At 51.5% G+C, this 12,429-nt stretch overlaps 1 protein-coding gene across 2 annotated transcripts in view; it reads left to right on the top strand.

Annotated features, from left to right (window-relative positions):
• Positions 1–12,429, top strand: part of Abtb3 (ankyrin repeat and BTB domain containing 3) — a 259,685-nt gene that overhangs the window by 152,262 nt on the left and 94,994 nt on the right. For both annotated transcript variants that reach the window (XM_027941569.2, XM_027941522.2), the window contains exon 2: positions 4,005–4,154. In XM_027941569.2, coding sequence (XP_027797370.1) covers positions 4,005–4,154 — 150 coding nt within the window. The remainder of the gene's footprint in view (positions 1–4,004; positions 4,155–12,429) is intronic.

Raw genomic sequence — 12,429 nt, 5'->3', positions numbered from 1 at the left:
CACACACACACACACACACACACACAAGGACAGGTAAACCATTGGTTGCCTACAGTAAGTCATTAGCAAATAAAATATAATAATAAAATATCAAGTCAAGGCAAATGCTGTGAATAAAAAAAAAGTGATTAAGTGATATAATCCGAATTCAAACCTGGGTCATTTGAACTCAGAGACTTTGTTCTTACCTTTTACCTTTTACTGTCCCCCCAAAATATTTGGTTCTCTACCCTTTAGCGCAACTGAGAATTAAAAGAAAATTGAACTTGAATATGTAAAAGGTTTGCCACAGTGACCCGCTCAGTAAAAGTTAGGTGGTCTTCTCCTCCTCCATCACCACTGTCCGTGTATCATAGAGGGCTGGGTGGGACATGCTGTTGGCTGGGTGGCCTGGTTTTCTGCTTAAGGGTAGATAGCATCCCCTAGGACCAGTAACAGACAGGAGAGAAAGGACAGGGCATTAAATTGGCCAGAGGGGGCCATCCCACGCCCAGGCAGAGGGAGGTGGACAGGAGGAGAAATGCAGCTGGGCCCCATCAGGACAGAAGACCAGACGGGGTTTGTCCAGGGTCCCATCCAAAGCAGTGGTTCTCATGTTTTGTGTCCTGAGTGACCTGACCAAAGATTGCCTCTCCCCAGTTGGAAGAGATTTTGCAAAGATGATCTGCAAATCTGTTTGAATCCAGACCATAAATTCAAAAAGCTACAATCTGTGGAAACAGGGCAGATATAGGTTGAGGCTTTAAGTATGTTATCTTGTGTAATCATCACAGCAAGTCTGTGAGGTGCTTGCTGAACCCTTCTCTGGTGGGAGCAAAGCTGACTGGAGATGGAGGAAGAGGAAGTGGTTGTCTGGGTTGAGCAAGGGACAGCAGCAGGAGGGAGGGGCAGTCAGTTCTGTCAAGGTCAAGGTCATACCCAGCCCCCTCTCCCCTGACCAGACCAGGCCCAGAGCAGCACAGCCTTCTATGGGTGGGAATGTGGGCACTCAGAGGCACGATGGGTCATTCTTTAGGACCCATGATAGATGATTTTGAAAATTTGAATCAATTCTCTCCTTAGTTAATGCTCGACACGCCGGAGTAATAGGATTTCGGGGAGAAATGACTTTGCAAGCTCCCTGGATCCTGGTTTTTCCCAAGCTCCCTGGATATTTGAGTCATATTTGAGTCTTGGTTCTCTCTGTCTTTAAACTGGGGTCTTAATCACCAGGGCATGGCTGTCCCTGGCTGCCATAATGGGAATTGATGAGCAGCCCCAAACTCAGGCCTGCTCTGACACTGAAATACGACACTGGGCCTTCCTATTCACCTAGAAGATTTTTTATACAAAAAAATGATAATAAATAACTTCAGTAGATGTGTGAACACCACGTAGTCCTCAAAAAGAAAACCCTGTCAAGTGTAGGTGTCCCAAATCTCTGTAACGTAGTTCTCAAAGCTTCTTTGAATCATTATAATCTCACATTTAAATTGCATAACCCTCTAGAAAGCAGAGGAATACGTTGCAAGGGAAATAGTTTGTCCACCTGCTGAACCATAAGTAGTCCAAGGCTGGGTTTGCACACACTGCCTGATTCCGCTTAGTTTACATATGTGAAGAGTCTACTTTTTGCTTAGCATATGGAGAACCTTTGATACACATTATGTCTTTTTAATTCCCTTGCCCTACACCCACCCAGCAGTCCCAGGAGAAAGACAAGCCATTACTGTTCCCCCCATTTCACAGCAGAGGAAAGGGAACCCCAGAGAGCTTCCCCGACCTGCCCAGATTCAACGCAGGGAGGCGTGGAACTCTGCCCACCATCAGGGCCTGGCTCCTGGATCCCCTTGGCCGACTCTCTGACACCCCTTTTTCCTAACGTGGAGAACCTTGTTATCCTAAAACTGGGGTCACTTGCTGGGGATCATGATGCCCCTGTACTTACTGAAGTGAGCTCCTTAGGGGCAGGAAGTCCCTGAACTAGAGAACTCAAGGTGTCAGGTGAGGGGCCAGCCCACAATCCCCTTGGCTTGGCCTCTGACAGCAGGTGAGTGACAGCAGGTGAGCGCACAGACCACGACTCAGAGCGCCCCTTCCTAGGGCCACCAGGAGGATAACAAGGCTGAGAGAGTGGCAGGGGTGGCCTGGCAAGGTGGGCATTTCTGTGAAGGGCTTGTCTTCCCAGAAAGCCGAGCATCCCCAAGGTGTGGCCCCAGGCTGTGTCCAATAAACAGTGAAATGGGACAGACCAGGTAGTCCAGGCTGTGTGCTGACACCATCCACGGAGTTTTCCAAACTGCTTTTACGACCCATGAGCGGGTCATGAAATCATTCAGGGGGCTGCAGCCTGCTTATTTTATTAATAAGATAGGAGAAGAGGTAAGGAAGAACCCCGGCAAACACGGAGACTGTCTCACACAGAGGAAGGATTGGTGCTGTTTTCCATCCATGAAAAATATTTTTGTGAAAATGAGTGTGGTGTGTGTGTGTGTGTGTGTGTGTGCGTGCGTGTGTGTGTGTGTTTACTTCCTGGGCCGTGATACAAAACATAATCTTCTGAGTCACAGAAGTATTTGAAAAGCAAGTGGTTGGAGGAGAATCTTAGAAACAAATCAACTTCTTCCATTTCCCGATGATACCATATGAGAAATCTAATGCTCATTTGTACCCTTTATCCATTATTATTAGTCATTTAAAAAAAAATCCCACCTGGTACGTGGCCTGCCCCCTGTCTCAGCCTCTGTTAGGGATGAAGTAAGGGCCCCGTGAAGCTGCAACCACTGATGGGCAGCAAGGGTCAGAGGGGGGTGTGGCAGGTCACCTGACCAGACACCCACATTCCAAGGAGAGTCCTTTCCAGCAGGATGAAGAGCGAATGTGAGCCACTTGGCCTTTGCCTCCGTCTCCCTCACAACTCAGCAGGCGTTCCACAAACGCTTCCTAATTACCACCTACTCCTTGTTCTTCGGATTCCTGATAAGAAAGCACTTCATTCCTAACTTGTCACATGGTTTTATGGCTCTGTATGTAGTAGTGTCTCTCCTTCACTCCGACTGGGCATCCCTGAGGACAAGGATGAAGTATACTGTGTCACTGTCTTGGTCCCTAACACAGAGCAGTCCGGCCTTATTCATTGTGTCCTCTGTGACTGGTACTTAGTGATTGTATCTGTTAGCTTTCACCCTAACAATGGTGAGTAAGAAAGAGGCCCCATCTCAGGGGTGTCTGGGGAAGCTCTAAGGGGCCAGTCGTTCCTGGATCTGCTGCATGTAACTCTCACCCCAGACCAGCAGGCCAGTCAGGGCATGAGATGAAGTAGAGAAAGTGCTTTTGAGACCTTTGAGTCTAACAGTCAAGTCATCAAGGCTGAAGGTCAAGAATTAAGAAGCCCACACTGCCTTAGGGTAGCCAAGGAAGAGGGAATATTTGAGGAATCTATGCAAGCAAGACCTCAGGTTCTCAATAGATGTTTAGGGAACAGGAAAGAAAGGAAGAAAATAATTGGATTCTAGGGCTTTCCAGGGGTATTCACCATATAAGTTGCCCAAATCCCTGGGGGATTTTCTACCTCCCAACACACAGCTCTGCAGACAGAGCCATAAGCCTGTCCCAAGCGTGACAGCCTAGTCACCCAGTTCCATTTGCTGGGCAAGCCCTCGGAAGCCACGGCCAGCAGCTGCCCCCCAGGATGCTCAGGGCTGCAGCTCAGGGAAGGAGGACGGGGCAGTGACCATGGGGTTCATGGGCAGCATCTCCAGGTGGACAGAATCCCTGCCAGGCCCAAGGGGAGGATTGCATTTCTTGGAAATGTGTGCCTGGGGACAAATGCCTCTGAGGTTGTTAAGATCAGGACTCCGAGGGGACCCTTTGAACCAGCCAGACACCACGGCTAGAAGGGGTCCTGGGCTTCGGTTCCTTGTTGGCTCCTCAGTACAACCCTGCCGCCGCTTGGGGTCCTGCAGCCCTCCCTGGTGACCTGAGCGGTAACAGTCCGTCTTCTTTCTTGTCTCCCTCGGCTACAGGGGTGCTGTGCCTGCCGGACAGCCTGAACCTGCACCGAGACCCGCAGCGCGCCAGCAAGCCCGGGGAGCTGCCCATGTTCAGCCAGTCGGAGCTGAGGACCATCGAGCAGTCCCTGCTGGCCACCCGCGTGGGCAGCATCGCCGAGCTGAGTAAGTGACGCTGCTCCTCCAGCCCCGGCGCCATGACAATCCTCTGTGGCCTAAAGGGACACCACCAGCCCCTCAGAGCACTCGTGCTTTGTAACCAGCCAGGTGACGATTTATTGAGTGCCTGCTGTGTACACAAGATAACATTAATGCAGTGGGGAAGGGGTGGGCCCTGAGCCAGGGCCTGGGAGTTGACCACTAGTCAAGGTCCAGTTGCTCATCTCTGATCCTCATTTTCCTTTTCTTTTTCTTTTTTTTAAAGAGAGAGAGAGAGAGAATATTTATTTCTTAGTTTTCGGGGGACACAACATCTGTGTTTGTACGTGGTGCTGAGGATCGAACCCAGGCCACACGCATGCCAGGCGAGCGCGCTACCGCTTGAGCCACATCCCCAGCCCCCTCATTTTCCTTTTCTATAAAACACAAGAAATAGTGGTGCCCAGCGTGGAGTGTGCGGGTGGTGATGCCCTGAGTGAAAGCCCACTGGGCTGGGCCAGGCCCACAGCACACAGGTGCTGCATAGACGGGGGCTGCTCACTGTCCGTCTCTGTGCCAGGATCCTTTTATTTGGGGGCAGGGGGGTTACCAGGATTGAACTCAGGGGCACTCCACCACTGAGCCACACCCCCAGCCCTATTTTGTATTCTATTTAGAGACGGGTTCTCATGGAGTTGCTTAGTGCCCCACTTTTGGCTGAGGCTGGCTTTGAACTCATCATCCTCCTGCCTCAGCCTCCTGAGCCTCTGGGATAACCAGCGTGTGCCCCCGCGCCTGGCCACACACGGCGCCAGCTTTAAATCACAAGTCAGATCACTGCCCCCCCCCCCGTTCCAAATCCTCCACTGACCCCCTCTGACCCAGAGGGAAAGCCAAAGTGCTCAGAATCCCTCCCAGTGCCCCCACACACACATCATCCTCTTCTGTTCCTCTGGCACCTTCTTGTCCTTGAACATCTCGGGCACGCCTGGGGACCTGGGCACCTGTGTCCCCTCTGCCTGACGCTCCCTTCAGATCACCATGGCTGGCTCCCTCAAGATCTTCAAGGGGCACCCATGTCCCCTTCTCAGAGAGGCAGCTCTGGCCACCCCATTTAAAATCGTAACACCCTGAGAGTTCCTGTGTCCGTCAGCTCAGGCTGTGGCTGGAACCCCGCGGGAGGCAGGTGGCTCAGAAAACACTGACCTGCACAGTTCTGGGGGCTGCAAGTCCAAGGTCAAGGTGGGGAGCAGTTCAGTTCCCATAAGAGCTTCTCACTGTGTTCTCATGTGGCAGAGAGAGAGAGAGAGAGAGAGAGACAGGGATGGATGGAGGAGTGGGGGAGGTCTTCTCGTCTCACAAGACCACTGACCCCAGCCTGGGCCCTACCCTCACCTGGCAAAGGCCCCACCTTGCGTTATCGTCACTGGGGTGAGGCGTCAGCAGGAATTCTGGGGAGACACACATGCCATCATAGCCACTCTGTCCCCCTCCACTGCTGACATTTTGTGTCCGGTAGTCACCATCCTATGATGACGTAGTCTGTACATTCTTTGGGGTTTTTTTAATAACAGCTTCATTGCAACCTAATTCATATACGGTTCACTTCTGTAGTAAGTCAGTCGTTTCTAGTGTGTTTACCAAGTTGTGTAACCATAGCCACCGTCACGTTCACCATCATAGGTCATTTGCATCACCCAACCGGAACCCAGTCCCCATTTGGTGGCCATTCACCTCCCCTGACCCCTGGGCACTTTATATTTTACTTTCCTGGTTTTAGTCATCTCTCACAACTCGCATCTATTCTCCCTGACAGTGGGAACGCTTGATCTATTCACTAATATAACAGCAACACCAAGAATGCTCTCTGGCACATAGTAGGCCTTCAGGAAATCTGAAGGAAAGGAAGGAGGGAGGGAGGAAGGAAGAGCTGACCAGAAAAGTAGAAAAAAAGAGGCAGAAAGGTAGAAAGAAGAAAGGGGCCGTCAGGGTTGGGGTGTCCCAAGTTCAAGGAATAATTCGACACCTTGTGCACCAAATTCAGGGTTGTGCTAAGTCTGACCAACCGGAAGAAAATGGCACCGTGCTTCCTCATGATCCGATTGATCGTCCAAACGAATTTGCTGTTTTAGTTCCTGATGGAGTCAGAGCATTGATCTCAGAAATGGTCGATTTAGGTTGAAGTTGGGGTTGGTCCTGCAACTCGAGCAGACCCTGAACTAGGAAGAGACTCAGGACCCAGAGGGATTCCCTGCCCACCCAAGACGGGCATCCTCCATGGGCCACGGCCTGCCCCTCTAGCCGGGGACACCCACTTCAGACCCCTGAAGCCACGAGCTGCCTCCCGTCACCGTGTCTTCTGGCTGTCAGTCATCCAACTGTTCTGAAGCCCCCTTGGCAATCTGGTGAAGCCGAGGGACCCTGGCTCAGAATACTTTTAAATGCACACTGTACGCAGGACTGCAGAGGAAACCAGTGTTCATATTCAGTTATCCAAATCTTTTAAACCTAAGTTGTGGCCCAGTCATGCTGGGCTTTTATTGAATGTGAATTCACAAGCTCTAGTGGCAGGTCTGATGTCCCTGTGATTCTGAGGCACAGATGTGGGCGAATGCCATTCGAGTTATCTACAGCTGGACCGGGACGAGGGAATCTCTGCTCCCAGGGTGTGCAGACACGTGTCCCAGCAGCACCTGGGAGACATGACTAGAAGAAGAAATGCCACCCATCTGGGGCTTTGCTAATTTCCAGGACATGACCCTGACCCTGGACGTGTAGAATCTGGCTGCAGCCTTGGGACCTGTCTGCATGGGTATTGCCAGGGATGCGGCCCCTGCACCAGGTGGCCCTTTTACCTGACCCCACCCCACCCCATGTCTCAGAGGTTGTTCCTGGGATAGCTCAAAGCCCCCTCCTGACCCCAGACCCCTGAGGGGCCCTGCATAATTCTGGTGCCTTCGTCAAAGCAAGCACCTGCTGAACAGATCCACACGCCCCCTGCGCAGGCAGCCTGCAGGCTCAACCTGTTGTATAAATTGTTTCTAAGGATAATTTGCTCTGTAAATTAAGCCCTGTCATCACTGAATGTTGACTTTCATGTGCGAATTGCCGCACACAGATGGGTGTTGTGAATTGCGAGTGGGTTCCGAACATCCGTCAAGTCAGCCCCGAGAGCGTGCGCAGAAGCACTTGATAAGCCGTCAGGTCGACAGAAGGTTCAGGGTGGCCTCTCTGGATCTGCCTGTGGTCTAGCCGGCTGGCCCTGGGGTCCAACACAGACTGGCTCTCTGCGTACAGAGAGCGGCTCTTCCTATTCACAGGTTACCTGCTGAGGTAACCACATTTCTGCAGCCAAGGGGAGATGGAGAAGGGTCTTCAGCAGGAAAACACTGCCTGCCAGGGTCAAGAGCAGAGCCTCTTTCTTAACAGGTGACAATCCCAGCAGATGAGGGTCCCCGCACTAGAGCACCATGACAAATCCCCACAGCAGTGACTTCCGTGTGTTCTGTGGTCCCCACTTTATGATAAGGGGTGAAGGGAGGTCCAGTGGACAGCTCCACTCAGACCCAAGAGCCCCTCTGTGAGATCAGGGGGTGGGCAGGGGCTGTGACCGCCATCTGGGGGGAACCTGCTGTTTGCACTGTAGGGTGCAGGCTGGATTCCATGCTCTGATCCACATTGGAGATGGGACCGTTCACAAAGGTTACCACGTCCCTAAATAGGGGATCCAGCCCTGCACCCCAGGCTCTCTCCCTGGGACCCCTGCCCAGTTCCTCAGGGCGCCATATTACAATCCAGGGCTGCTTGATCCACCGGCCTGTGGCCACCTCCCGCCATCCAGTCGGTTTTGGTGCTACAGCTTGGATCTCGAATGTCCCCCAAAGCCTCCCGCACTGAAGCCACAGTCTCCAGCCCGTGGCCTCCAGGAGCTGAGCAGCCTCCTCCACCCCCCACTCTGCTGTGATTCCCTGTGCCACCGCGGGCCCCAAGCAATGGCACCAGGCCACCATAGGCAGAAACCTCGGATACCTCAGGCCAAAATAAATCCTTTGTCCCGACAGGGATGTGGTCACCATGATGGAAAGCTGACCGACATCCATTTCCATTTCTGGAACCGTCACTGTGTCCCAAATGCTTTGAATGCACCCCAGGGGTCATCATTCCCGTTGCGCAGACGAGAAAGACTGAGGCTTAGGAAGGTCCTCGCCTTGCCCCGCGCTCCCCAGCCCCTAAGCGGCAGAGTCGGGATTCAGACCATTTCCCCTGTGGCCTCTGCTGTGGGTGCCAGGCCCACTTTGTATTCTGAGTGCCTCCTGCCTCACCCAGAGCTGGGGAAGCAGCCGCTGAGTGTCGGATGAGTGACCTGAAGTGAACTAGCGGAGACCCAAACACGGAGAAGGTGCTCAGGTGAGCAGAGACGTTTCCCGCTGGACTTCTGAGCCCAGGGAGGCTCCATCAGGACACCGCAAGGTCCTGGGAATTCCTTGGCCCTGAACCCCCAGAACTTCCCAAGGTGCCGCACCTCGTGGCTGACCTCAGCATCGGCAGGGCAGTGCTGACCTCCTTACGGGGAGCAGGGCTGGAGGAAGCAGGTGTGCCCTGCTCCCCACCCAGGCCACACAGAAGAGGGGACCTGGATTCCCTCCTTTGGGGACCAGCTCATCCCTGCCTTTGGTCCTGTCCACCTCCGTGACCTCATCCTGGCTTTTCTGCCTGTCACCCCTGTCTCGCCCCAAGCGCCTGATCAAGCCCCACCTGAAGGTCGTTAATTACAGGGTTTGCTTCTCTTGTTCCCGTAAATGAGAGTTTCATGGTAAAGTGCCTCTTGCTGATGTCTTTGCCCACTATAATGTGAACCTGTTGTCCCCACTCAGCCGGGCAATCAGACAGCGCCATGAATTCACACCTGGATCAGAAGGTTTTCTAGGTTATCTCCAAGTCTCCAGGGGAGAAAAACAACTGCATAGAAACAACTCTTCTGGCTGAGACAAGGGTTCTCTCTCCTTGTTTGAAATGTGGGTGGGCTCTTCTCAGACTCCTGCTGCCTCTGGCCCTGGGGTGTACCTGTAACCTTCTCAGGTGGCAAGGTAGCTGCTGGACTCCTGGTAGGTCTTGAATGGGCACTTGTGCTTCTACCACAGGGCCTTTGCACCCACGGCTCACTATTCTTGGAGGTTCCTCCCTCACTTCATTCAAATCTCAGCCAAAATGTCACCTTGGAGAGGCGTTCCTGTGACCACGCCACCCACTAACCCCTCCCCTTCAGTCCCTGTACCCTCTTCCTGCTTTCATTCCCTCTCGGCACTCATTACTACTGACACACCGTGAGTTTGATCATTTTCTGACTCCCCCACCAGACTCTGCTCCCACGAGAGCTGAGGCTCTTGTAAACGTCACTGAAGCCCCGATGCCTAGAACAATGTCTGACACACAGTAGGACTCAATATGTATTTGATGAATGACTGAATGAGTGAGTGGATGGCAAGCTTCCCCCTGAATCCAGAGACGAAGTTCTGCTGTGCCTCCGTCCCTCCTCCTCCATAAGAACAAATTTCTGGTTAGTTTGGCACCTAATGACCTGGATTATACATAGCCCTGTCCCTTCCTCTCTTCTTTCTTCTTTTTTTCCTTTCCTAGGGGAGAGGTCTGGGTGAGGCAAGTTAAACCTATTATAGGAAGTGCTAGTTAACCGCGAGTAAGATGAAGAGTAGGGGAGGAAGCGAAGGTACTGTCTCAGCGTGGGTTGGGGCAGAAGGAGCCCCCATTAAAATGCATAAACCGGAGTGACAGCTTCTTGGGAGCTGGTAAGAGGAAGGCACGGGGATGATCACAGGTGACACACAGAACACTTTAATTCTAATTGCTATGCATGTTTTATGTGTACTAGAAGAATGTGAGTTTTCCATTTATGGCACTGGTAGGAAGTTTCCTTGTAAGTAAATTCACTTGTGTGAGTGAACGAGCCAATTTAAAGCAAAATATTAAGTAAATAAATTGTATGAGCCACCCACAGATAGGAGCGACGCCGTGGTGTCGAGTCCCAGGGGGCTGACGTTGGGAAACATGATCATCGCTAGATTGATGCTCAAGTAGGCTCCGCTCCGAGGCCCAGATTCCAGGTTCCCAAGCTCAGGGGAGCGAGTGACAAATGGATTTGTTGTTTGGGGTTCATGAGGCTGGCAGAGGGGCCAGCCGATGGCACATGGAGATGGTGGGGTGTGAAGTGAACCAGTGATGTGAGGAGTCCCCCTGCCCACCCATCTCCCGTGGCCAGTCCTCCTAGGAGACAGACCTGAGGCCCCTGATCCAGGTGATGCTCTGCTGCTCATGGTGGTGGTGGTGGTGATGATGGTGATGATGGTGATGATTATGGAGGTGATGGTGGTGGCAATGCTGATGGAGATGATGGTGGTGATGATGGAGATGATGGTGGTGATGATGGAGATGATGGTGGTGATGATGGAGATGATGGAGATGATGGTGGTGATGATGGAGATGATGGTGGTGATGATGGAGATGATGGTGGTGATGATGGAGATGATGGAGGTGATGGTATTATTATGGAGGTGATGGTGGTGATGATGGAGATGATGGTAATGGTAGAAATGATGGAGATTATGGTGACAATGATGGAGATGATGGAGATGGTGCTGATGGTGTTGATGGTATTGATGGAGATTACAAAGGTGGTGATGATGGAGAGGATGGTAACAGTAGAGATGCTGAAGATTATGGTGATCATGGAGGTGATGGAAATGGTGGTGGTGATGATGAGATGATGTTGATGGAGATGACAGTGATGGTGATGGAGATTGAAATGATGTGGTGATGATGGAGTTGACCACAGTGATGATGGAGATGATGGAGATGATAATGGAAATGATGGTGATGATGATGAGGTGATTGAAATGATGTGGTGATGATGGAGAAGACAGTGGTGATGGAGATGGTGGAGATGATGGAGGTGATGGAGATGGTGGAGATGATGGTGGTGATGGAGATGATGGAGGTGATGGAGATGATGGTGGAGATGATGGAGGTGATGGAGATGGTGGAGATGATGGAGGTGATGGAGATGATGAAGGTGATGGAGATGATGGTGGAGGTGATAATGGAGATGAGATAATGATGATGGTGATGATGACAAACATGGTGATGATAGAAGAATAGTGCTGAGTACTGAGTAAGCATACACAGTGTACCACACCCGGTTCCAAGTACTTTGAATGCTTTATATGTATTTCCTCATTTAATTCTGTGGAGGAAGTACTATTATTATCCCCATTTTACAAATGAGCAGACCAAGGTTATGTACTTCATGGATATTTTTCATTTAATCCACATAACAAATCCATTATGTCATAATGACTCCTGCTTTCAGAGAGGTTAAGTAACTTACCAAGAGTCACACAGCTAGATAGTGGCAATTTGGAGACTCAGATTCAGGCAGTCTTACCCCATGCTGCCTTTTCCCAGGGTATGAGGCACGGTCTCTGCCCTTGAGGCTCAGCACGGGAGGTGCAGACGGTTAACAGTGAAGTGCCACATAATTAAGCAAGCACATCGTCGCATGTGGGCAAAAGGGCGACTTGATTCTGACTGGGGGCATCCTGGAGGGCTCCTTGGAAGAAGGGGCATTTGATCACGTCCCTGAAGTCTTCAGTAACTGGGGGACAGAAGAAAGGGCAACCCACAGCGAGACCACAGTCACCAAACCAGGGAGCCTGGAATGGCAGGGCGAGCTGCGTGGTGGCCTGAGGACCCAGGGAGCACCTAGCCCACCCAGGACGAGGGTGCCCAGCAGCCAGGCTTCCCAGCTCCTGGGGAAGGGAAGAGGTGGTGGAGGGGCCATGATGTGGGCCCTTCTCTTCTCTACTCCCTTTTGATTTTTCTTGTTTCATGTTATTTAATGGGAGCTTTTGGAAGAGAGAGGCAGAAAAACAAGCGTGTTCTCGTCTAACCCTGGATGTGGAAGGTAAATACCACGCGGTGAGCTTGTGATTCTGATAATATAAATAGCACACGGCAGAATTCAAAGTTCAGAGACTAGAGAAAAGTGGGATGGGAATGTCACCCTTAATCCCCGCGGGCGGAGAAAGCTTTGGTCAACACGCTGGGTTTTCCCTGCCCGTGACTTACTTTGTGCACAGTTTTTAAACCACAATCCTGATCCCAGTGTTTGCAATTCTGAACTTTCCTTTTTGCCATTAGCCATTTTAACATGAAGGTTCTTCCTCGGACTGTTGCAGAGAGGCGTGAGCATCTTTAATGACCTCACGGATGGACTATTTAATCTCGTGGC

The sequence above is a fragment of the Marmota flaviventris genome, chromosome 3 (assembly GCF_047511675.1).
Source record: "Marmota flaviventris isolate mMarFla1 chromosome 3, mMarFla1.hap1, whole genome shotgun sequence".
Taxonomy (NCBI): Eukaryota; Metazoa; Chordata; class Mammalia; order Rodentia; family Sciuridae; genus Marmota; species Marmota flaviventris.
The sequence above is the reverse complement of the archived record's forward strand: the minus strand, read 5'-3'. Positions and strand labels throughout refer to the sequence as shown.